This window comes from Perna viridis, chromosome 15, assembly GCF_037379345.1.
Source record: "Perna viridis isolate PV_CMFRI_1.1 ecotype Kerala chromosome 15, ASM3737934v1, whole genome shotgun sequence".
Taxonomy (NCBI): Eukaryota; Metazoa; Mollusca; class Bivalvia; order Mytilida; family Mytilidae; genus Perna; species Perna viridis.
In genome coordinates, this window is record NC_142459.1 from 4,891,806 (window position 1) to 4,917,462 (window position 25,657).

Genomic DNA, 25,657 nt, shown 5'->3' on the forward strand with positions numbered 1-25,657 from the left:
TTTTGATACGATTTCCGTCTTTATAATAGATACCAGTAGCGATGTTTAGAGATATATTAGGAACTGATTCAGGACAAAAAGATGTCAAACCATCCAGGTAATATTAACTTATCATGTGTCATCCTTTAGAATTTTGGGTAACCATGGTAACCATATACACCAGAGTTACTGTAATCTATATTTGTGTACAACGTGAAACAATCCTTGTATCATTGTGATGTATGGATCAAAGTGTATTTTGAGAGTATCATTGATAAATATCACCTCATTGGTCCTTACAGAATAAACATTGGTTATTTAAAATCCATAACATAAATATTTTGAAATGTATTTATTCCTGTATGAATAAAGTTTCCAAGTAACTCATGCAGCAATCTTGTTATTGTCTAGCTAAGCTAAAATATGTTTTGGGTGCTGTATACATCCAGCAAATGTAATATGTGATACAGTTCATTATAATTGATAGAAATTTCTCTAAAATTTCATTCAGATCTGGCACAGTTGTTTAGTACCACAACAGTAATAAATGCAGATTAAGTGTGAGTTTTTGTAAGAATCAGGCAAAACAGAAAAAAACATGCATGTCAAAAACACATTGATCTGACGATAAAATGTCACTTAAGGATACTTTCTCTATTTGAAAAAAAAAAGCTTCTTGAAGGTTTTTGACAGAGTTATCTGCTCTTGATATGTTCATTTTCAGTGCATTTCAATGGAATTATAACTCAATTTACCAGAGTGATGTAGAAAATATTGTCTTCTGTCCTGAATTCTAATGGTTCAGATAATCAAATCAGACTTTCGATTGGCAGTTATCTCCCCATAATTTTTATCTTACCATGTTTCACTCACTGCCTGATTTTTACAGACACTCATAGTTTAGTTTGGTTTTATTATTATGAATTTGAAGAGACTAATGCATGCTTTCTTTTTGTAGCTGTTTATTGTGATACTACATATGTGAATGTAATATCTATTTATAATTGATATGATATATAGTTTAAAACAAAATTAAATGATAACTTGATTTATGGTTCTCTTCAGATGTTCAGACAAACTTTAGACCTTTTAATCTGTAATCTGTCTTTTTTTTCATTTTTCAGCCCATGTGTAGGAGAATTTTACTTTAAGCTGGACAGGTTGAAAGGTTGGACCAGACAACAACAGTCTATGGCTGGGTTTGAGAAGATACAAACTGTTGGCAAAGGTTATTTTAAAGACCCATTTTTTTAGGTTTTCAAAGTAGCTTGGAGGACTGAAAGGTCCAGGACCAATAAAAAATGAAAGAAAGGTTGACCAGTTTTTTGTTCCCTGGAATAACAATGAATTATTGACATTATTATAAACATTTGAATATTAGCCTAAATTTAATTAAAGCTGCCATTGCAGTACAACATACAAAAGTGCGCAAAATACAGGATTTAGCCATCAAGTACGGGATTTAGCCCTCCAACAGGGTTTTGAATGGTCCAATATGTCATATTGGCGTGGTTAAAATCCATATTGGCCTAGTTAAGTAGTAAAGATATAATTGAGTTATTGATCCTCAGCTAGGATATTGGACTTTGGCTTCGTCTCGGACCAATAACTGAGCCAATATTGCCCTAAGCAATAAAACTATAATATTAAAGTGTTTGATTACCAAACAAGATCTGTTTATATGATTAATTATGTATTGTATATGTATGTTGTTATGAGTGGATAAAAAGTGGTGGGATTTAGAACAAGCTGTCAAAAGGTGTTACTTTGATGCATGATAATGTCGCAAAGTGAAAATAATTCTGACATGGACTGCCCTATTTTGCATGATTTTTTGTTGTTCAGTTGACAGAGTTCTATTATTTAGTAATTGGCATGCTTCTAAAGCAAGCTCTTACTTCTATTATATTTCAATGTTTGTTTTAAGGTGCCTATGGAGCAGCAGTTCTGTATAGAAAGAAGGATGACGACTCACTGGTTATTCTGAAAGAAATCAACATGCATGATCTGAATGCTGCTGAAAGACAGTTGGCTTTAAATGAGGTAATTCTGTGTTATACAGATGTTTTTCTTGTGAAATTCATCTTAATTGAGCTTCAAATGAAATTAATGTGATTTTCATGTGAAATTCACTTAATGTGAATTGCATGTAAAAAACTTGTGTGAATTTCACATGAAGGTTCGATTCACACGAATTTCATGTGAACTCTGCCACAAAGTTTATTTGCTCAGTTTGGGTGAAACTCGTGTGAAATTTGTGTAAAAATTTTGCCTTTGTAGGACTGTTTCATTGGCAGATCCAGGCCCTTCTTCTCTTAAATAAAATGAAAATGTTAATATTTTGCATAAGTTAGGCCTAACTAATGGCTTACATTAGCCTGAAGTCCCCACTATATTGGTCCAGACCAAAGTTGTCTTGTTGTAAGTTTTAAGGATTGCTTAAATTAGTATCTGACTGTTCCATGTATCAAGCCAAAGAAACAGTTACATGTATCATGCCAAAGAAACAGTTACATATATCATGCCAAAGAAACAGTTACATGTATCAAGCCACAGAAACAGTTACTTGTATCATGCCAAAGAAACAGTTACATGTATCATGCCAAAGAAACAGTTCCATATATCAAGCCAAAGTAACAGTTACATGTATCATGCCAAAGAAACAGATACATGTATCAAGCCAAAGAAAACAGCCTTTGTGGCACAGTTTGCTCACTCTAACCACGATACTTTATTACCTACAGTTTGCTCACTCTAACCACGGTACTTTATTACCTACAGTTTTCTCACTCTGTCCTAGATACTTAATTACCTACAGTTTTCTCACTCTATCCTAGATACTTTATTACCTACAGTTTTCTCACTCTAACCACGATACTTTATTACCTACAGTTTTCTCAGTCTATCCTAGATACTTTATTACCTACAGTTTTCTCACTCTATCCTAGATACTTTATTACCTACAGTTTTCTCACTCTAACCAAGATACTTTATTACCTACAGTTTTCTCACTGTATCCTAGATACTTAATTACCTACAGTTTTCTCACTCTAACCACAATACTTTATTACCTACAGTTTTCTCACTCTAACCTAGATACTTTATTACCTACAGTTTTCTCACTCTAATCTAGATACTTTATTACCTACAGGTCAGTATATTGGCCATGTTAGTCCATCCTAATATCATCAGTTATTATGACAGCTTTGAAGAAGATGGTGTACTAATGATAGAAATAGAATATGCTGATGGAGGGTGAGTTTTTATACTTGTTAAGTAGCAAAACAAATGTTGTTGTTTTTCCTCTGTGAATCCAACACAAATTAAATGATATTAGCAATTTTATATGGGAATAGTGATTGACAAAACAAGGCCTTTCTCAAAATATGGAGGTCAGAAGTAACAATTGCTAACATAATTTTTGTATTTTGTTTATTATTTTAGTAATGATTAAAATGGATGGAGCATATTTTGGGTTTCACATATCTTCTTTGAGGAAATGAGTTTAATATTGTTCAGTCAGACACATGTTTTCTAAAACAAACAGGAAATCACAGAATATGTCATTGTTTTTGCAGGACATTAGCTCAGTATTTATCACAGAGAGACAAACCACTAGAGGAGAAGGATATCCTTATCATGTTTGCCCAGATTGTCCAGGCCATCAAACACATACATGAACAGAATATACTCCACAGGTTCATATATAAATAATAGAGGGTTAATGGTTCGCTGGTGAATTGATTATATTGATTGTAAACTTGAATCATTCACATATTGTATTTTCCGTCCAGAATCACAACACAGAAACTGGCTTTTTTAATCATTTATTTCCAATCTTGGTCTTCATTTTAGTAGTGCCAATATGGTGAATGTCGTGAATGAGTTTGAAAAAATAGTAATTGTAATTGTCCCTTTAGTAATTGAATAAAATGCCTGGAAGTACATTGTAGTTTGAATTTGAAAAAAAAGATAAAAACAAGGTTGTGTGCCGTCTGTGTAAGGGGCAGTTCATATCATGATACATATCGTATCATGAAATTTCTAACAATAGTCAGTTCTAACTTGAATAAGAGTGGAATCCTGGTTACTTTTACCCGTGATACTGATTTTTACTTAATTTGCAAGATACTGTGAAAGTATCATTGTTTGCGGGATACCGATATTCATGGGTCATGGGTAGGCTAAACAAAACATTTCAAAATTCGAAGAATATTGCATGTAGACCATCAGTTTAGGGATTTTGACCTTTGACTATTTGTTTGTTCTTTTGACATGCATACTTTCGAGGGGTGTTTATCAGCTTTTTCGTTTTTAAAGACATGTTTTGAATAAGCCTTCAGAATGTTCATTAAACTGATGAATTTTAGGAAACTATCTATTTTCACATAAAATGTTACAGAGCCAAATCTTTAAATTTGTCATTATACAATGTTTCAATTCTCGGGATAAATAGGTGTTGTAAAAAAAAAATTTTTGCTTATAAGGCAGGAATGTGGTTATAACTAAGAGTATTGATCAGCAATGAAAATTTCATCGAAAATAGCATCTAGGTCATCTGGACTTGATCTAAGCCTTCAGTGTGGAGCTTAGGCCACTAACAAGTGACTGTAGTAATTCATCTGAGATGACGAGAAAACGGTAGAAAATATACAATAGAATCTAACCAATAAAAAAAAAGATTTAATAAAAATAATGCTAGAATATTTCCTGGCTTCCCAAGTTTGATGTGATAATGCTCTCTTTTTGGTAGAGATTTAAAGACAGCCAACATATTCCTGACAAAGGAAGGGATGGTGAAAGTTGGTGATTTTGGGATTTCTAAAATGATGAGTTCAGCCAACAAGGGAGCTAACACAGTACTTGGGACACCATATTACATCAGTCCAGAGATGGTAACTAAAGATTCTTTACATAAGAAGGATAATATCACTCTGAGTTATACAGAATGTTCCTGTGTTTACCATTATCTATTTTTATACTGACACCCACCTCAACTTTGAGTTTTGATATTTAGAGATAGGGATGTCCATCCATTCTTTTGTTAGTACTTCTTTCCTACCTTCTTTCCATTATGCAGAGGGATACCAAACTCTTATCATACACCACTGAATGGAATTTAATAAAACTTTCACTGGATTTTTATTGCATATAATGTTCCTGAACGGCATAATATAGCTGTAAGAATAGTTTATTACATGCACATTGATTTTACCGGTCAAGTTTGTTTACAGAGAGTAATTTTCAGCTAAGGAAAGAAACTTATAACTGAGTCTGACTGAACCCTTGAAAACATCTTGTTGTAATTTTCCTTCTTTCTTGTTGTATTTCCTTAATAATTATATTCCTGTTGAATTGTTAACATCTCGTATTTTTCAATGCCAATTATCACTTCGTCCATACCCCCTTCACTGTCATTGTGCAGCCGATTATGTGTAAATATTTGTCCGCGCTCCCACACGTATTCAAAGTAATGTGTGCTGTATTGAAGTGTAAACATAAACACAGTGTATCAATATAGTCGACTGAGGCTCTCAGAGGGTAACTTTGACTGTCAGATAGAATTATAAGGATTGAACTGCTATTTTCGGTCGTTCATGCATGTATGAACGGATCTCTCCACTCCCAAACATTACATGAGCGCTCTTCGGCCGTTCATTGAGTTTGGGAGCTCAAGATCTGTTCATACATGCATGAATGACCAAAAATAGCTGTTCAATCCTATAAATTTTATCAAAAAGTCACAAGTATTTTCAAATAGATTTTTAATTTTTTGATCAGTAGATTGCTACTCCAAATCATCCATGATGTCATAAAAAGTGAACATCACAAGGTAAATGTGTTTTTGGCTGGAGAAAGTTAGAGTGAAATTAAAGAATTTGTTTTACAATTGATTTATTGAAAAATTATGATAGAGGGAACATTCGTTAATTGTTGCTATCTTTAGAATGACCTATTTTTTTAATGTATAATGACAAAAAGTCACATATTTTGGTCTTAAAGAGGTTGACCTAGGGTAAGGGAAATAACTCTTGAAATCAGTGATATGTTTGTATCATATTCTATTTCACCAAAGCCGATCAAGCTTTCATTTGAAACAGAATGAAATCAGTCCAAGTTGCTTTGATGCTTACATGACATTGATGTAAAATACAAACGTTCTAATGCTTTGTAAGTGTTGTGTTCCTTACCCTAGGTTTACCTCCTTTAGTTTTATCCTGTATACATTCTTGCTCTTTTACAGTGTGAAGGGAAACCATATAATGATAAATCAGATATCTGGGCTCTAGGTTGTATCCTGTATGAGATGGCATGTTTACAGAAAACTTTTGAAGGATCTAATCTACCTGCACTTGTCAACAAAATTATGAAGGTATAACTATTAAAGCAGATTTAACTGTAAACATGGTATTTTTTGCAGATTATGTCAAGTGACTATATTCACGGGTATCAATCTTCAAGGGTTTAAAGAAAAATGATTAGTGTTACATAGTGTTAAAAAACAATTTCGTGAGTACTAATTTTTGTGCTTTTCAGTCCATCGCCAAAATAGTGCAATTAGTACACCCCAAAAATTAACACGTTTACAGTAGATAAAACAAGATGCAAATCTTGGGAAATATTAACATTATTTAAGGTAATTGGCAAAAATTGTACAGAAAATTGAACACTTGGTCAACATCTTGTTGATGTAAAAAATTGTGGAGTTTTAGGCATTGGTATGATATAAAAAAATGTTGGTTTTTTTTCACTTAAAGGGTCAGTTTGCTCCAGTAAAGGGTAATTATAGTCAGGATTTGAAGGATTTGATTATGGACATGCTAAAACAAGACCCAGACCACAGACCTTCAGCTAGTGAGATACATTGTGAGAGAATCCCAGAGGTATTTTACAGTAGGAAATAATAGTTAAATTGAAGATTAAGATAAAAAATGTCACCAGTATCCCAGCTAACCAGCATTTCATAACTCGTAGACTTACACATTGTGGTAATTTATGGTTCTATTCAACCACCAAAATAAATATCCATGGAAAGTAAATTCACTTTCGTAAATTTTGATACACAGTGAAACTTCTCCAAACTACACTCTTTAAAAACAGGTCTTTCCTTCAAAACAGTCATTTTCAAAAGTCCCAGCCCATATTAAACTTTGTTGAATGGTAGTTTGATAAAATGAACAAATGATTACCACCAATAGCCCTTTGATTTTTAATACACAGTGTTTCTAAACAATACAGGGGTTGAAAATTCCTAAAGCCCCAATGCCCGGGACTAAAAAAAAATGCACCTCAGACTTGCCGTTTTTCAATGAAATAAGTCCATTGGGCATAGCAAATATAAAAAAATAGAAACTAATTTTTTGAAAGATTTTGTTGTCATTATTTGGACCATGTTTCTCGATTTATATTCCCTGACCTATAAATAGTTATAACTTTATTTTTAGAATGGGTATTCACTAGATCAATCTATTGATTAGTCATTCTTAAGTCTGAATCACACCTGCGCTTGATCAGACACATTTTTTGACATACCACAAATTTTATTAAACAAGTGCTGTAATGATAAAGATCAAATTTCGTTGATAAACTTTTGAGGAAAATTTAGTTGCTCAATTACAATTTCATGGTTAAAAATATGCAGAAACAGAAAGCTGATGACAAGGCATCAGACCTGGAGACGTAATCAATAGACACAGTGTCTTCTTCCCTGCCAACATAGAATTATACATAAGAATATCAGATAACAAAATTGCCTTCATATCGATTGGGACTTGACACGACATTGTTCGGGCTTAATGTACAAAAGATGAAAAATTTCTATGCTCGGGTCTTCCCAAAAAAATTTTCAACCTCTGCCCTGAACATTGTTTTTCAGCAGTACTGTTTAATTTTGATCAATCCTTTTACAAATGATTTCAAGCTCTGAAATGTAGTAAAAAGGCTCATATTTTAGAAATGGCATCAAACATGTCTTGACTTGACAAAGTGCATAGTAATTCAACACTTAAAGGGTGACAACTCTTAGAATGCATAGCTATCTTTCACAAAACCGGCCACCTCTATAAACCGGCCATTTATTCTTGTCCCAATGGTATCCAGGTTGGAGAAGTTTCACTGTACATCATCAAGAAGAATTTATCTTTGATCACAAATTAAGTGTAAATATTTTCCTTACAGTTGATGCATAAGTATGAAGAATCACCAACTGATGAAGATTCATCACAACCAAACAGTCTCAGTGATAATAGGTCAAAAAAGAAAACTAGGTACATGGGTTCTTTTTTATTCAGTATTAGTTTTGTGTGAATTATTGATTTATGGAGTGATTCTACAATTTTTTGAGAGAAAAAAATGTCATTGTGTTAAAAAATATATACAAACAGTGGTTTTGTGGTAGTGTGGGTCAGTGAGTTTAATTATTGGCTGAGTCTCTACCAAGCATACAGTGTATATAGTATGTTTAGTGTAGTTTGTTTAAACCATATTTTATTCAATATAAACAGATAAAGTTAAAAGGATTAAGCAGAAGACGAAGACTAAGTAAGTTCTCTCTGAGTAAATTTAAATGGTAAATTTTCACAAAAAATATTGGGTGGATGGGAAATTAATTTTTTTATTTTTTATTTCTGACCTGATATTTGCTAGTCGAATTCTACTATTTGAAGTTTAAATATTTTCTAAATCCATAGCCATATCAGTTTCAGAGAAGAAACATCATTTTAGTAACCATGAAATGAAATACTTGTGTGTTAATATACCTCAATACTAGAAACTGGTACAACAAAAAATCCCGATTTTGAAATTTCAGCCCCAATTTTCTTTTATTTTTGTCAACTTGTTTTAGGGGAGGGAAGGAATGAGAATCTACTTATTAGTTTTATTTGGCCTTACAAAGGTAAACAATACACTCACATCTATACATATATAAAGTATGATACATTATTTGTGCAATATATGAAACCACAAGACAAAATTATGACTGAGAGTCTGTATAAATTGTCCAATACAGTTACAGAGTTAGTCTTTTGCATCTTTTAGTTAGCACATTTAAAATATTTGGTGTAAGTATCGATCTTGTACAAAACACGATCTTATCAATCCCATTAAATTTTCTTATATTCAATACATTGAATACTTACCAATGGACATTGAATAAATGATTGTTATGTTTTTTTGATGTATGAGGAAGTATCCCCAATCACTTTGTGTACACCACAGACATTGACATTATTTCAAACTGTGTAACAGTCATTCCTTATAATTTAATTTTTGTATCAAAAATGATGACATCACAGTCCACAAAACAAAATTTGGTGTATCAGATGATGGACAAATTGTTTTATCCAAACAGAAAACATTTTACTTCTGAAATTAAATTATGAGATGATGGACAAAATTTTTTATCCAATCAGAAAGCATTTTACATGTGAAATCAAATTATTTATCTACAACCACTTAAGTTGCTTGGAAATCCAATATTTAGGAAGAAAGCATCTGCAGATGTAGTACCGGTACATGTAGTAAAAAAACCCCACAGTAGATTAGTTTAGAGTCATTATAGTAATGCTATTAAAGAGCTTAGTTTGTGGCCATTTATTGTGATTTTTTCACTGACTATTCAAAGATAGGGTATTGAATTAAGGTGTTTATGCAGCTGACATCACACTATGAATTGACCAATCAGATTGCATGGAAAAGTTAACAGATTAAAGATTTCAAATGATGGATGTTTGCTACTCTGGTTAAGAATAACAAGGATTTCAAAGGGTTGTGAAATCTTTTAAGGTCAATGGAAGAAGAAAAAATAGAAAGGCCAGTGTGCTCATTTTAAGATATAAGCATTTGAAATTTCGGCATGAATGGGTTTTTCTTGATTTTCCATAGGTTTTATATTAGTAGGGTTTATATTTTAAAAACTCTGAAGAAATTGCAAGAATTTCATAAAAAGTTCTCAAGCAATATTTTAAGGTGAGTTTAATGAAAGTATGAAAAGAAAAGTAGGGAGTTAATGGTAAAAAAAGATGTATGCTAAGAAATGAATGAAACCAGAGGAGTCCAAATCTGACAAAAATAGCTGAACTTGAGCAGTGAACATCTATAACAACAGTATGGGTCTTGAGGAAGTAGACCTAGGATAAGGAACACAATTCTTACAAATCATTGGAATGTTTGTATTCAGTATTTTACTTCAATCCCATGTAAACATCAAAGTAACTTGGACTGATTTCATTCTGCTTCAAATGAAAGCTTGACAGGTTTGGTGAAATTGAATATGATACAAACATATCACTGATTTCAAGAGTTATGTCCCTTACCTTAGGTCTACCTCCTTAAATCATATTGCATGTTAAGAATGATGTCTAACATTTCTGTGTTTTATAGTTCCTTGGATACAAGGTATTGACAGGGTGTTGTTTTCCTAACATTAATTGCTGTAGTCTGTCGTAATGCTAATTATCTGTCTGCTTTTATTTAGAATGTTTTCCTCACTGAGAAACCCTTATTGTTCACATTCTGACTAATTTGTATACACCCCCACACAAAGTGGCAAAGTATAATGTGATATCCTAGGAAAATTGCATGTCCATTTGTCTGTCCCCCAACATTTTCCAGATGATCACCTAAAAACATATGAATGATTTCTTTTTTTTTTTTAAAAACTTTGTACAGTTATTTAGTACCACAAAATAAAGGTAAAAATTAATTCTCAGCAAAATCCCAAATGCAGTTTTCAAGTTAGGCCAATTTGAAGATTTGGCCACCCCCTTTTTTTCACCATTAAGTGATGGGGTATCATTTAATGTTCCATTAATGTCAGATTTTCTCCATATGTCAGTATCAAGGATTTAGTAGTCAACAAAATTTCCCAGTTGCTCAATTTAGTGGTGTTATAGCTTCCAAAAGAGTTAAAAAATATTTTTAAGTTGAACAGGAATGTTAAGTAGCAGTTCTTTTTTTAAATCAGGCATTCACAGAAGATGATTCATGCTCATCAAAAATTCACCAAAGTCACTTTTATTTTATGTTCAGAAGCTGTTGTTATAGATCACATAATCAGTCTTAGTTTCTCATTTGTGTGTTGCGCTTTTGAGAAAAAAAATATATAGATTGTACATGAAAATGGCGCTTAGCAAGAGTTATCGTTCTTGATTTTAGTAAGAGATTGGAGTGTAATTTTCTCAAAAGTACAGATCTAAATGCAGAAAAGACTATTGTCACATGAAAATATAGCATATATAGACCGAAAAGCATAGTTTTTTCTATTGGTTTTTCTGTAGCATGAATCACCTTACCATAGGCAGTGTCTGAATTTTATATGGACTGGTACATGTACTTAAGCTGATAAGTATTTAACGATTGAAGCTCAAAACTTAACAATGTGGAGGCATAGCAAGTCAGTGTGGGTTGTGTGTGTGTGTGTGTGTTGTAAAGTTATTGGCTTGGGAGTTACATTTTTAAAGAAAAGCAAGTTGATATAGAGTTGAATAATTAACAGCAGGTAACATAATTACATGAAAGTTTAGGAAATAAATACAGGATATTAGAACTAGCCTTCTCATGGGAGTCTCAGGCTTCCCCTAACAGAATTGACCTGGTTACCTGTGATAAAGCCAGTATCAAAAACCAATTGCCTAATATTTTTTTATTGATAATGTATACAACATTTTGTTTCCATGTTTTGTATGTTAAGAAATACAAAAATCATAATTTTGACCTTGAAAGAGAATTCTTTCAAATGACCTATTTTGTCGGAATGGGCCAATGTCATTCAACTCCATATTGACATTATGATTTTTCGCGCATGCCTGGTTTTAAACTAACCTGTTATTTTTTGTATTAGGGCCAGCATGCTGTAACAAGCATTATCAACCTATGTACATCTAAAGGAAATGTCACAAATTATCAATAAAGTTGGTTTTAGGTACCTTTTGAGAGAGTAATCAAGGGAACCAAGATTCAAGCTAAACCAAGATTATAGTGGAAAAATGGAAAAAATTGGTAGCTCAAGAAAATTTTTTCTTCACATGATTTAATTTAGACAATTGATTTTAGGATGAAAAAAATCACAATACTGCACAGATCTCTATGCTTTATGATCACACTAAACAACAGAGTATTCACAGCTATGTATTTTAGACTCTCACTGTACTTTTACTTGTAAAGAAATTTTAAGTTTAATAAGTGTTTAAACATTTGGCTTTAATTTAATGATCACAAAATAACTATAGAGTATCCACAGCTGTTTCTTTATTCACCACCAAACTGATGTGTATCATATGTATTTATGTGTCAGCCAAGTTAATTAGGTTTTCGCCAGTGTTTCATGAGCAAAATTATTTCACACGATTTTCACCAGAATTTAGCAAATAAACTTTGTGACAGAGTTCACATGAAATTCAGATGAATTCATAAGAAATCTGTGTTAAGTGAATTTCATGTGATGATCATGTTAATTTCAAGTGAAGCTTGATTAACATGAATTTCACATGAAAAATATTTGCCTGTGTAGATAATGGATCCTGTTTCTATGTGTCAACATGGTAAATAATTTATATATTATGTGCTTTATTTTAAATTTGGACCAATCTAAAATTATTTAGAAAATCTACATAAAGACATTATTTACTTTCCAATAATATTTAGCATTGTTTAGATATTTTACCCTCTTGCCAAAAGTAACTTGTCTTTGATCTAAGGTTGACATTTAGCAATACATTATAATTTAATCTATGTACAGATGAAACTGAATGGCTGATATAGATATTCTTAGTTCGCTCCCATGTCTCCTTATACAGCAGTGACAGTCTCTGTAAGAATCAGGCAGTAGGTGAAGCATGGTCTGAAAAGAAAACAATGTTTTGAAGGTTTATTTGACTATTTTCATCAGAATCAACGTAAAAACGTCAGGCTTTTCATAGTTTTGATAATTGAGTTGTAATTTCATTGAAATGCACTGAAAGTGAGCATTTCAAGGGCAGATAACTCTGTCATAAACCTCATTTTTCTAACATTCTGTATTTGAAAAGACCATTAATTGATCTCTGCGTCACTGCATTTGCTCAGAAATTTTTCAGATGTTCATTTGAATAAAGGTATAACTCAATTTGTACAATCTTGTCTTTTTCATTGATTCTAATGATGCATGTATAGTCAAATTAAACTTTCAAAATGGTGTTTTTTTATGCCATATTCCACGCAACTCACTGCCTGATTCTTACTGAGACTGGATTAACAGGTGCATTGTGTATTTGAAATCCCTCCATCTTTCATATTATTCTTGAGCCTCACAAAATAACTTTGTAACAGATGCTCTTAACCACATTTATCATAATTTATAGAGAATTGGTGTTTATATAGCCTTGTTTGCTCTTTGCTACAGATCTGTGTTATACTATTTTGAGTGTTGTACAGCCACCATAACTCCAGTGGATTTACCTTCTAAAATCAAAATTATTCATGTGAGTATTATTTACATTTAGTTTTCCTTCAATCTCGAGGGGATTTCGAGATTTCTCCACTTGAGATAGTTAAAGTTTTTATTTCAACCCATGAGTTTAAGCATGTGGGTTAAACCTAAAATTTAGGTATCCAGTGTGGAGAAATTTGTAATCCATGTGAACTTTGGAGCAGAATCTGTTTCTCCCATGAAATCTGTAAAAAACTTGGAATTGTAAAATGGTGGGAAAACCAATGCAGAAATTTAATCACCACCTGGTGGTTAAAAAGTCATGTGGATTTTGAATCACCATCTTAGAATGGAAGAAACAGAGTTTTGGCCTTTGTTTCCAAATAATTGTCAGATATCTTCATTGTTTTCATGACTGTTACTTTAGATAAAAAAAAAAAAAACTTGCAACATTTTATTCAAGAAAAAAAAAATTAAAGGAACATTACTATAGAAGTACATAGACAGAAAATTCATGATAATTCATCTAAAAACTAGAGATACGTTTCATCTATACGAAGTGAGATCTCAAGTGTATTGTATACATATTGTATGCTGGGAAATTTTTGTTTCATCTTTTTTTCATGGTTTCTTCTATAAATCTGCTTTTGCACAGTTTTAAATTTGCGACCGTTCATCAAATTGTACTGTAATGTTCTTCAAAGAAAATATTTGTGACAGTTTAATTTTCCTATCACAAATCTTTGTGCGAAAAATAATGAAAATGAAACTACTGCAAAAATTTCACAGTTTACAGTAATAATTTTACTAAGTTTTCCCATTTATTTTATGTTAAAAAAGTAGTACCCTCTGAGTTGATTTCTTACTCTTATTTTTTTTTTAAACTTAACAACATCAAAAATTATGTTTACCATAAACTTTGTTTGAGCAGTGTTAAAAATTTTTAAAATGTCATGGATAAAGACAGAAAATAAGTAAAGTAATACATACAGAACCAACAAACAGTACATAGACATAGAAAAAAATAAAACCAGGGACAGATGGAGTAAAAAGGGAACCAAGATTCTAGCAGAAAGAATGTAATCCAGGGACAAAGACAGGGAATTCAGATACACATAACCAACAAAGAACATAAAATAACATGTGCAAAGCAACAAAAGCAAATGAGCAACTCAGACTCCACTAAAATTGGGTTGCATGGACCAGGTGCACCGGTAGGGTCAGCAGTTACTTCAACAAGAAGTTAATTTGAAATTAGTTTTAAGTAATGAGGCCGCAATTCCATTTTCTATCATGGGGTCATATCTAAGACTGAAAAGGATTTTTTTGTGGAAAAGACTACAAGGTCATACAAAAACAAGTACTATCTTAAAAAAAAAAGATAGCCGACACAGTAAAATTTTGTTCTTTTTACTTCTAAAGTTTTTTTCGAACATAATTCCAAATTTTCGATACAGATTTTTTCGAACGCCACTAAGTTATCAGTATTTGGCCAATTGGAAAAAAGAACTGCGATCAGGTGACTTGCATTTCCATAGAAGAGCGTCCTTAAGGTCAAAGGGTAAAAAGCGAAGCTATGCCGTCCGCGTCTGAAAAAAAATAACACAATGATTAAACAGTTCTTTAATGCTCTCATTATTTAAACATTTACACAGAAAACATGTAAGAGCAATTCTTTCAGGCATCTACTGGAGAGGACCATGTGATAGTAATATCCAATGAAAAGAGAGTATATTCTTGGGGCAAAGGTGACAGAGGTCAGCTAGGTCATGATGATACAGAGGACAGGGTCAAACCAACATTAATTGAGGCTCTTACAGGGAAATCTATTTCTAGGTAACAGTTGGTATAGCTATATTATGTACTTTGATTATTCTTCTCATCTAATGTTATAGCGAGTAAAACAGTTAACTTCATGGGATATGGTAGGTTATTATGGAATGAACTGCCTTGAGAAGTTTACTGGACAATTAAGAAGTTTTTAAAGATTCAAATACCTATGGAATAATGAAAAGTTCAAATCTTTTGTCAGTTGTGTCAAGTTAACTACCTTAGGCAGTTCATCTGGTCATAATCATTTAATCAACTAAAGACCAAATCTTTCCCTGAAATTTACTATTTTACTGGCTGTAATTAATGCACCATGCAGTAAAACATACCAATATTTAAAAAATTCTGGAACCTATTCTGTAAACATTTACATTTTCATATGTTTTTTTTTTATCTTATGGATTCTTCTCTGTCTAAGAATCAGGCAAAATGTGTATAAGGTGTGGCACATGAACAAAAGAATTCAGATTTTATTGCTGTAACCAAGTATTTATACCTCATATTCTCCAGAAAAAAAACACCATAGTCCTTGTAAAGTTTGATTTTTTTTAAGTTATTGATAGGACAAATTTAGTTGAAATGCACTATGGAAAAATGCCAGGAAAAATTCTCCTCTCTTTTTCCCTATATTAGCAGTAAAAAAATATATATATGTCACATATACAAAAAGGATAATATAAATAGCCATTTGGTTGTTTACTAGATGTATTGAATATATATGAGGCAAATGAGACCAAATTTGGAAAAATGATGTGCCAGCCATTGCCTGATTCTTACACGGAATGGTACTTAAATGAAGAAATTCACCAGAATCAGTTATCTTGGTTTTGGAAAAAAAAATTCTCATCAACTTATATTATCATACTGATACTATTTGCAGAGCTTATTGTGGCGATGGCTTCAGTGTATTTGCTAGTGATAATGGTATAGTCTTGACTTGTGGTGACGGTAGCTCTGGATGTCTTGGTCATGGAGACTGGAAAAATGTCAACAGACCTCGACTTATAGAAACTCTATTGAGGTAAAAATGTCAACAGACCTCGACTTATAGAAACTCTATTGAGGTAAAAATGTCAACAGACCAAGATTTATTGAAACTCTGTTGAGGTGAAAATGTCAACCTGACCAAGATTTATCGAAACTCCATTGAGGTAAAATGTCAACAGGCCTCAACTTAAAGAAACTCTGTTGAGGTAAAAATATTCACAGACTCAGATTTATAGAGATTCTATTCAGATAAAATATCAATAGACCTAAACTAATGGAGACTTTCTTTAGGTAAAGTAGACCTTCTTTTATTTGCCTGGCATATTCAGAGTATTGACTGTGTATTCTAATGGTGGAAATACATACCCAGATGAAGGTTGACATGCTGGAGTTATCATTCCAAGTTATTGAATTGTATCATGTGTATTGAGATAAATGCAAGGTGGAAATATTCAAGAAGTTATCTTAGCCTATTTTTCTTTCTATCTTAGTTTGAGCTGCTTCAAAAATAAGGCCCTTCCACTGTCTGAAAGATGTCATTAACATAGCAATGGAATGAAAAAAAAATAGAAAATAGCAACTGCTGTTCCAGTAAAACATATGAGGGAAGGTGGGTGGGCACTTTTATTCTTTGTATATGGGTGAGTATTCAGGTCTCTTGACAAAATATAAAGTTTAATACAAAAATTCAATAGAAGTTCTGTGGGCGGCAACTTTGGTGAAATTAAGTACCTTCCCCAGGTACCTCATATCTTTAAAAGGAACAGCCCTTAAGACCAAAGCTTGATATTTTTATCTATATTATTTAAATTCTGTTTTGTAGTATTGATGTTATAGCTGTTACCTGTGGTAGGAAACATGTAGCTACAGTTGGTAGTGAAGGGGAGGTATTTACATGGGGGTGTGGGGCTGACGGACGGCTGGGGCTCGGCAATGAGGAGGATCAGTAAGTATTATATATCTAGTGTTGGTAGTGAAGGGAAAGTATTTATGTAGAGTTTATAGCTGAATTTTCCTTCATGGGTAGAATTATGTTTTGCTTACTTGACTTCAGCATAGAAAGTGAAAAAGTAGAACATAGCAAAAACAAAAAACAAAAAAAAAACAGTAATTGTTATGCATTTATTTTACAAATGTATGACCCTCATGACTCATTCATTTATACAATTTCTTCCACATTCATTTTCATAATACAACTGCCGTCTAGAGAGCTCTAATTTCCCATTTAAGACTTTCAAAAAACTGGTTATGACAACTTTTATATCTGTTAATTCTGACTTTTCCTTTATGGGGTGTCTTATATTTACAGATGTACTCCAACAGAAGTCCTAATTGATGAAAAGGTCAAAATAAGGGACGTGAGATGTGGAGTAGATGGGACGATATTTATCACAGATGTAGGTAGTGTGTGGGCTTGTGGCAATAACCAGGACAATAAACTAGGACTCAATAACAGATTTGGTTTCATTATGGCCATGAAAAACATTTTTACCAAGGTTTGTGTCCTTGAAGATTGATAATATGATTTAAGGTCTCATTCTTTGTTTACGGTGTTATGTTGCTATGGGCCAAGTCTCCTTTTGGTGAGGAGAATGTGTGAGATCTTCTTCTGGGAAAGCTTGATACATTTCTATTAGCCACTAGTTTCCAAATTAACACTAACTAAACAAATGAATAAAACTGAAAATGTAATCATCTACATTGTTAAACGACAAATTTATGCCTCCACACTTGTCCAATCATCTACTTCCGTGTCAATATATTTCGTCACTGCTGTCAGAATATATTTAAGCCATTCATAGTTCTGGTCTCACATTTTACATATATAGGACGTTGCTGATGCTCTGTCCTTGATATATATTTTTTTGTTCTCTATAGCACTAGAAAGTTAAGTGTTTATCATTTTACTAAGTCTTCTTAAGGAGGTAGACCTAGTGTAAGGGACACAACTCTTTCAAATCATTGGAATGTTTGTATTCAGCATTTTACATTAATCACATGTAAGCATCAGAATAACTTGGACTGATTTCATTCTGATTCAAAGGAAAGCTTGAAAGGTTTTGGTGATATTAACTATGATACAAACATATCACTGATTTCAAGAGTGATGTCCCTTACTCTAGGTCTACCTCCTTAAACAATATTGCATGGGATATGGAGCCTCAACAGTGGTTCTTTGTCTCAATCACTAAAAGCTGTGAAGTGGCCATGACAATGTATAAATCATTGTGAATTGTATTGGATTGAACAAGAAATCTTCCCAAGAAAGTTTAAATACTGCACTCAATTTATTTTGTTTTGTGTATGAAAGGTATATAAAAATTTTGTAGTTTGTAATTTTTACTTTGACAGACAGAGGTTGAAGGTCAGAAAGTACCAACACCAGTGAAGGCCATCACTGGTGTATCAGATATATCCATGGGAATGACTCACACAGCTGTCATGATGAAGCCTGGTCAGATCTACACATTTGGACGGAATGTCGAGGGTCAGCTTGGTGCTGGGAATGTTAAACAGATCAATGGACATGTTACTGTGAAGACAATGGTCGACAAAACTGTTAATGTGAGTAGTAAAAGAGGTAGACCTAGGGTAAAGGACATAACTCTTGATATCAGTGATATGTTTGTATCATATTCAATTTCACCAAACCTGTCAAGCTTTCATTTGAAACAGAATGAAGTCAATCCATGTTACTTTGATGCTTACATGAGATTGACATCAGATGCTGAATACAAGTGTTCCAATGATTTGAAAGAGTTGTGGCCCTTGCCTTAAGTCTACCATTCTTAAAGGGGAAGTACTGAGGGGAGAATATTAAGATCTAGCTATCATATTTTGGGTGATACTGCTACCCCTCTGTGTAGTCCTTAAACTCATTGAATGAAAGTTAAATGCATACTATATGTATAGTCTGTGTGTATGCTGATCAAAAATAGGCAAAATAAAGCGGAGAATGTGTAACTTAATACTCTGCTTTGTGATCTCATGGTAGTGTGCTTGTTGCAAGTCAGGAGGTTATGGATTTGATCCTTTGCTTAGTCATGTTACAGACTGAAATTTGTAGCCAGTGCTTCTCAGGCAAGCATGCAGCATATATAAGGTGATAACTGGTTGGCTCAGAATAATGTGTTCGAGGAGGATGACCTGCATAGCTATGGAATGTTGCTTCTGTTAGCTAGCACAATAAAAATCTTAAATAACTGTAAAAATGTGCAAAACGTTTTATTTTGTGACATTCTGAGCTACAATTATTATGTTCATTTAAATTAATGAAACTTGTAGTTACAATTTCTTCAAATTTATATATTTTGGCTTCTTTTATTAAAGTAAAACATTGAATAAAATTTCAAGAAATTTAAATGTGCCGATATATTTAAGAGAAGATGTTAGGTGCCCCCTTGAATTATTAAATGTTCTCATTCTGAATGGATATGAAACCAACATCAACTAATATGTTAATCTATGACAAAAAAAAAGCAAGCCCTGTTCATGATTTAAAACTACACATTTAGTTGCCATTAGATATAAAACATATTTTTTCAATAATAAAATATTTATATGAAGTTCTTTCTAATACAGAGAGTACAATGTGGCAACCATTACACTGTAGCCAGCACAGAAGACAATGAACTGTATTATTGGGGTCTACGGTTCAAAACCCCTTCTCCTATCATCCAGGAAGATGATAGTTATTCTAGTACTAATGGAAGTGTAATAAACACTGGAGACTTACGACTCGAGAGTATTACTCCACGGAAAGCTAGTGACGGCCACTCTCGCCAAAATAGCACTTCTAATACATCCGTTAAAGGCCACTCTCGGCAGAACAGTACTTCTAGTATAGTTGCTAAAGACCACTCACGGCAAAATAGTACATCTAGTATAAATGAAATTGTATCAGAAAAGGGAGGTAAATCTCATTCTCGTCAACTTAGTCTTGGTAGTGTGACTGATAGTTTTAATCAGAAAGACAAAGAAACAATGTTGCGACGAGATTCTGGGAACCATTCCCGACATGCTAGTAGTTCTGATTTACGGAGTAATCAAGCCAGTTCTGTTGATTTGAGGAAGGATCATGGATCACAGTCTAAGTTAGGGTCGGGTGGAAATATTCGAGACCCGGTGAAGACCCACTCCCGTCAGACTAGTCTGACGAGTGCTGCTGGTATTGTAGGCAGTAGAGAACAGCTCAGTAAGGATGAAGGTATAACTTACTTCTAATATTCAATTTACTTTTGAATCTTGAACTTCCTTTGTATTTGGTTATAATGCTGCTGATAAGAGGTTACTCCTTGAAACATGGTACACACTTTTTAGAACACAAGCCTGAAACTTTAAATTTATGACATCTTCACTTAGATATAACTGGCTTGTTACTTCACAATTTGGAGGCATTTCAAAAACAAGTCTTACCAGCCAGACTTGCAGGTAAATTGGAGGAAGACTGGGTACAGCAAACTGAAATTTGCCTTAGCTATATGCTTGGTATGTATGTGATTGGTATGTTTGTGATTGGTATGTTTATGATTGGTGTGTTTGTGATTGGTATGTTTGTGATTGTTATGTTTATGATTGGTATGTTTGTAATTGGTATGTTTGTGATTGGTAGGTTTTTTGATTGGTATGTTTGTGATTGGTAGGTTTTTTGATTGTTATGTTTATGATTGGTATGTTTGTGATTGGTAGGTTTTTTGATTGGTAGGTTTGTGATTGGTAGGTTTTTTGATTGGTATGTTTGTGATTGGTAGGTTTTTTTATTGGTATGTTTATGATTGGTATGTTTGTGATTGGTAGGTTTATAATTGGTATGTTTGTATTAAGGTACATGTACTTAACCCCATCTGCCTATCAAAAATGAAAATACATGTATGTAGGCTTTCCAACCATGAATCACATTTTGCATGATTCTTAGCTGGAGTACTTCATTTTTTTCGGCTGAAAATTCCTTGTTACATTTAAAATTAATACCCATCTATTCACTTCACAGCATCATACATGTATCTCCATCTATTCTAAGAGTAATCAAGGGAACCAAGGTTATAGCGGTAATCAAAAGAATGTAATCCAGGGACAAAGACCAGACATGGAAAACAGATTAAGCACTTAATTGATTAGATAGTCATTTTACTATGGCATGTTTTAGTTAGAATTCATGCCATTTATAGCTCATACCATGATAATGTTCAAATAATAGAATTTGTCTTCATTCACTGACAATCACCTGATGAACTCAACAGTTTACTGGATAATTGACAAAGAGTATTAAATTGTCTATCAAACAAAGATTTAGATATATATGGAATTATGAAAGTTTAAATCTCCTTGTCAATTATAGAGTTAACTATCTGTTTGATAGTGCTTGTCTGTCAAAGAAAGACATGTATTGTCCCCTGAATCTTATCATTGCATGCACTGTAAGAGAAACATTAGAATACTGGTTGTAGGAATTGATAGTGGAGGTGTGTCTAAGCCAAGCCTTGCCCACCAGAGACAAACCAGTGTAGACAGTGCCATATCTGCCAGCCTTACAGACAGTGGATTACCCACCCCTACAGCAGAGACCAAACCTGGCTTCAGACCTCTTAGTAAGTTGATAAAAAAATATTTTTTATCATAAGTACACTACCATCAACCTTAATTTCAATTTCTCCACTCTTCATTGTGGAGTAATTTTTTTCCTTCACTGTGACTCCACTGTGTCTCCTTTAAATTCAGAACTGGGATAAAATTGTTTCATTCCATTACTTTTCATTTATTTTTTTCTGTATATAACTAAACTTTTTTCGAACTTTAAAAATCATTGAATACAGTCTATCATGTAAACAAAAGAATTAAACTATTGTTACTAGCATATTTTGAAATGGTGACTCCACTAAGTCTTCACTGCGAATAGTGGAGAGTTTATATTAAGTGTAGACAGTAGTGTATAGGTATGGATTTCACACAAAGATGTAAGTGTAAATTAAGTCATAAGTACTGTAAATCAGGAAATTTTCCTGCCATCTTGTGCTTTCTGCTGTAGATTTGCTTTAGGGCAGTTTTGAAATCTCAATCTTTCCTCAAATTGTACTGTAATGTTCTTCAAAGAAATTATTTGTAACAGATTAATTTTCGCATTAGAATCTTGGTGAGAAAATAGCAAAAATAAAACTTCCGCTAATACTTACAGTAATGACTGGAAAAAGCACTATATTGAATCATTTTCTGTATTTTGACAACTAGTAGATGGGATATTGGAATCACTTTGACTTCTGTCTGTCAGTCCAAACTTAGTTATTTTGGCTCCCAATGGATAAATTGATTTCAGATTTAGTGTGGGGCTTTATACAGATGGGACATACATTTTAAGTGGTTTTTCATGGTGTCTAATAGGGTATAAGTGATTATTTTTGCTGGAGCTAAATTTTACGATTATAAGTCAAAACTGGATGTTTTTATTTAAGCAGAATCCAATTTTAGAGACTCAATATCTGGTCTTATACATACGAAATAATATTTCTTAGAACTTAAATTTCACGTCCTCGAGTTTCTTGTGAATATAGCTAAAATAAAATCACCACGAAAAAAAAAAAAAAAAAAAAAAAAAAAACCACTGATATCAAATTCCTATATGAGTGGTGTATCTTTTGCATGCAAATTTATGTTAAACCTCTTATATAATTTTAAACAGGTAGTGCTAGAAGGAGGACAGCCAGTGCTGGAAGTAAAGATAATAAAGAGGAAGCTCTAACAGATGATGCTGAAATTATATATCCTCCTACACATCTACTGAAGTCAGTGTTTAATGAGTATTCTATTAATAACATAAGTTAATGAATTAATAATCAAAAAAATCTAGATTTAACGAGCGTGTGAAACTTGCATTCTTTGCATGCAGGGGTGGATCCAGGATTTTATGAAAGGGGGGCGTGGCGTAATTACAAGAATCAGTATAAAAGGAAACCAGATTATGATATGTTTAATAAATTAATATGATAAATTGCCATGTTCAATACAATATTAGCAGATAACTATAATTTTTTGGGTGTTTTTTTCTTTGAAAAGGGGGCGTATTCCATTAAGCCGTCACCTTGACCTGTGCTTGGCATAAGTAATTACATTGTGATAATACATGATAACCAATTGATTATCTTATTATTATACAGATTTTTTACATAATCTATTGATATTTTCAACATAAATTAAAAAAAAATTATTCATGTTACAACATTTTGGAAAGTGAAAGTCTGAGAGTGAAATAACCAAATTTATTACAGTGTGAATTATCAAAATTGTTCACACAGGAAACATTCAATAAATCACTGCTACCTCTATAATAAAACATGTAAAATTTTATCTACTAATTGTTCCATTCTTTCACCCCACGTACGATCTATCAAAATTACTCTCCGCTGTCATTTTTAATTTCTGAAGGGTATATAAACCTTTTTGTTATGTTTCTAGTCTTTTTTTGTGGATTTGGCAGTCAATTTACTCAATTTCTCATACAGAGTTATGGATCCTTGGCAGTCCTCAATCGAGAACTGCCAAGGATCAATAACTCTGGATTAGAGATTGCAATTTACTTTCACATAGTTTCCTCAAATCAAATTACAATGGTCTAAAACAAAAATATTTATGACTTCTATTTTTGTGTTGCAGGTCATACCACGAAAATAGCAAAAATTAAATTGGCATGAACATTTTATTGTTTACAGTATATAATTTATCTATGTACATGTAAATAATCTCCTTTCAAAAGTATTTCAGTATGGAAGGAGAAGGGGCGATAAAGGGTGTTATTTGCCTGAAATTCAACTAAAAATCAATCATAAAATGTTGAATAATTTAATTGTAAATATAAAGACTTGAATCAATCACAAATAAGAAACCATAAAGACTTCTGATAATTCTTGCATTGGAAGTACAGAACAAATGCTTGAAGTTTACCAATATTCCAATATTCAGTCAAATTTTGTACTTTTTGGTCACTTTCTGGTCATATTGTTGGCAAGGAAATGAAACAACTTCATATTTAGTGAATACATTTATTATTACATAGTTTATGATGTTTGAAAATGTAAAGTTCTTTCTTGGGTGTGGACATAGTTTTCAGGATGTAAATATGTCCAAATCAAACAAACAGAAATTTACAATTCTCAGCATTTTTTGCTGAATGACATAAAATTATGGCACCATCTTGAAGTCATTACAATGAACTAATGTCACAAATTATTTTGGTTTTTTTTGCAATATTCATAGCTTAATGCACCTACACCTTTATGCAGATCTGTTTATTTATTACAGAATTAAAAAGAACAGTGAAGAGCAATTGACAATCAGTAGTTTCTACTGTCATGGGGAGAATTTATTTATACAAATGGAAACAACAGCCCCTCCCCCAAAACGAAAAAGTAGAAAGAAAAGAGGAATAAGGTAACATATAGACACTATAGGTTAAATATCACAAAATATCAACTGCAGTCCTTTAATTTCATTATCATACATGTATAACAGTAGCCATGCTGAGTTAGTAATAATGTTGAAATTGATTAAAGCAAATTAATATTTTGTAATATTCATATTTCATGAGTTATAAAACTTTTTACTTCATATGGTTTCTGTGGAATTTTTGACATTCAACACTTACTATAGAAATAGCAGAAATTCTAATAATCTATCCATAACATCACCAATTTACTTTTGTCTGATCAGGAGTTCAAACTAGTGGTAGTCTGAGGTCTGATATCTTCAATTTCTGGCTTTGAACCTTTGAAATTTTATTTTTATAGGTCATAAACCTTCATTGATACTTTATTGTGGACTTTCTTAAGCGGGCCTTTGAATTGAAACTTGCTTAGTCCAGGACTGCCTATATTCTTGCTTGAAGATTAATTTGAACCCTTAGACAATTTGACAACCAACAACAACCACAATTGATATTTTAATTGATAGGTGTTTTTAAACAAGTAGAGGACACCATCCGATCCATTCTCTTAATTTTTATTGGAGTCAAATTTGCTCATTTACTTTTGTTGCTTTGTACGTATTATTTTGGTTATTTTATGTTCTTTGTTTTGTGTGTGTTTTCCATGTCTGGTCTTTGTCCCAGGATTACGTTATTTCGTTTTCCACTAGAATCTTGGTTCCTTTGATTACTTTTATATCACTTGTTCTTATCACATTGTCATGACGATGAATAAGATTTAGAGACCAAACCATTGAGAATAAGGGTTATTCACTAGTTAAGTGTCAGTCTCTGTAAGAATCAGGCAGAGGATGAAACATTGAAAGTGCAGTTTGACTGTTTACCCCAGACTTGACTTTTTTATGAGCAATTCAGGGGCTGTTTCTAGAAAAGCATAGGATGCTTACCCTATCGGTGCACCTGGTCCATTCTCCCAGTTTTTAGTGGAGTCTGAGGTGCTCATTTTCGTTTGTTACTTTGTATGTATGGTTTTAGTTACTTTA

The 25,657-nt window shown here is 32.7% G+C and overlaps 1 protein-coding gene across 4 annotated transcripts in view; it reads left to right on the top strand.

Moving 5' to 3' along the window:
• The window catches only part of LOC148596659 (uncharacterized), a 47,300-nt gene that overhangs the window by 5,481 nt on the left and 16,162 nt on the right, over positions 1-25,657 (top strand). For 3 of the 4 annotated variants that reach the window (XM_088563997.1, XM_088563995.1, XM_088563996.1), the window contains exons 6-25: positions 30-97; positions 1,104-1,207; positions 1,907-2,022; positions 3,131-3,234; positions 3,558-3,677; positions 4,733-4,874; positions 6,224-6,352; positions 6,738-6,863; positions 8,158-8,246; positions 10,363-10,377; positions 13,361-13,439; positions 15,069-15,223; positions 16,098-16,238; positions 17,028-17,150; positions 17,514-17,700; positions 18,557-18,769; positions 19,787-20,411; positions 21,652-21,792; positions 22,878-22,980; positions 24,494-24,622. In XM_088563997.1, the coding sequence (XP_088420123.1) occupies positions 30-97; positions 1,104-1,207; positions 1,907-2,022; positions 3,131-3,234; positions 3,558-3,677; positions 4,733-4,874; positions 6,224-6,352; positions 6,738-6,863; positions 8,158-8,246; positions 10,363-10,377; positions 13,361-13,439; positions 15,069-15,223; positions 16,098-16,238; positions 17,028-17,150; positions 17,514-17,700; positions 18,557-18,769; positions 19,787-20,411; positions 21,652-21,792; positions 22,878-22,980; positions 24,494-24,622 (2,909 nt within the window). The remainder of the gene's footprint in view (positions 1-29; positions 98-1,103; positions 1,208-1,906; positions 2,023-3,130; positions 3,235-3,557; positions 3,678-4,732; positions 4,875-6,223; positions 6,353-6,737; positions 6,864-8,157; positions 8,247-10,362; positions 10,378-13,360; positions 13,440-15,068; positions 15,224-16,097; positions 16,239-17,027; positions 17,151-17,513; positions 17,701-18,556; positions 18,770-19,786; positions 20,412-21,651; positions 21,793-22,877; positions 22,981-24,493; positions 24,623-25,657) is intronic. The other variant, XM_088563998.1, reaches the window with a different exon arrangement.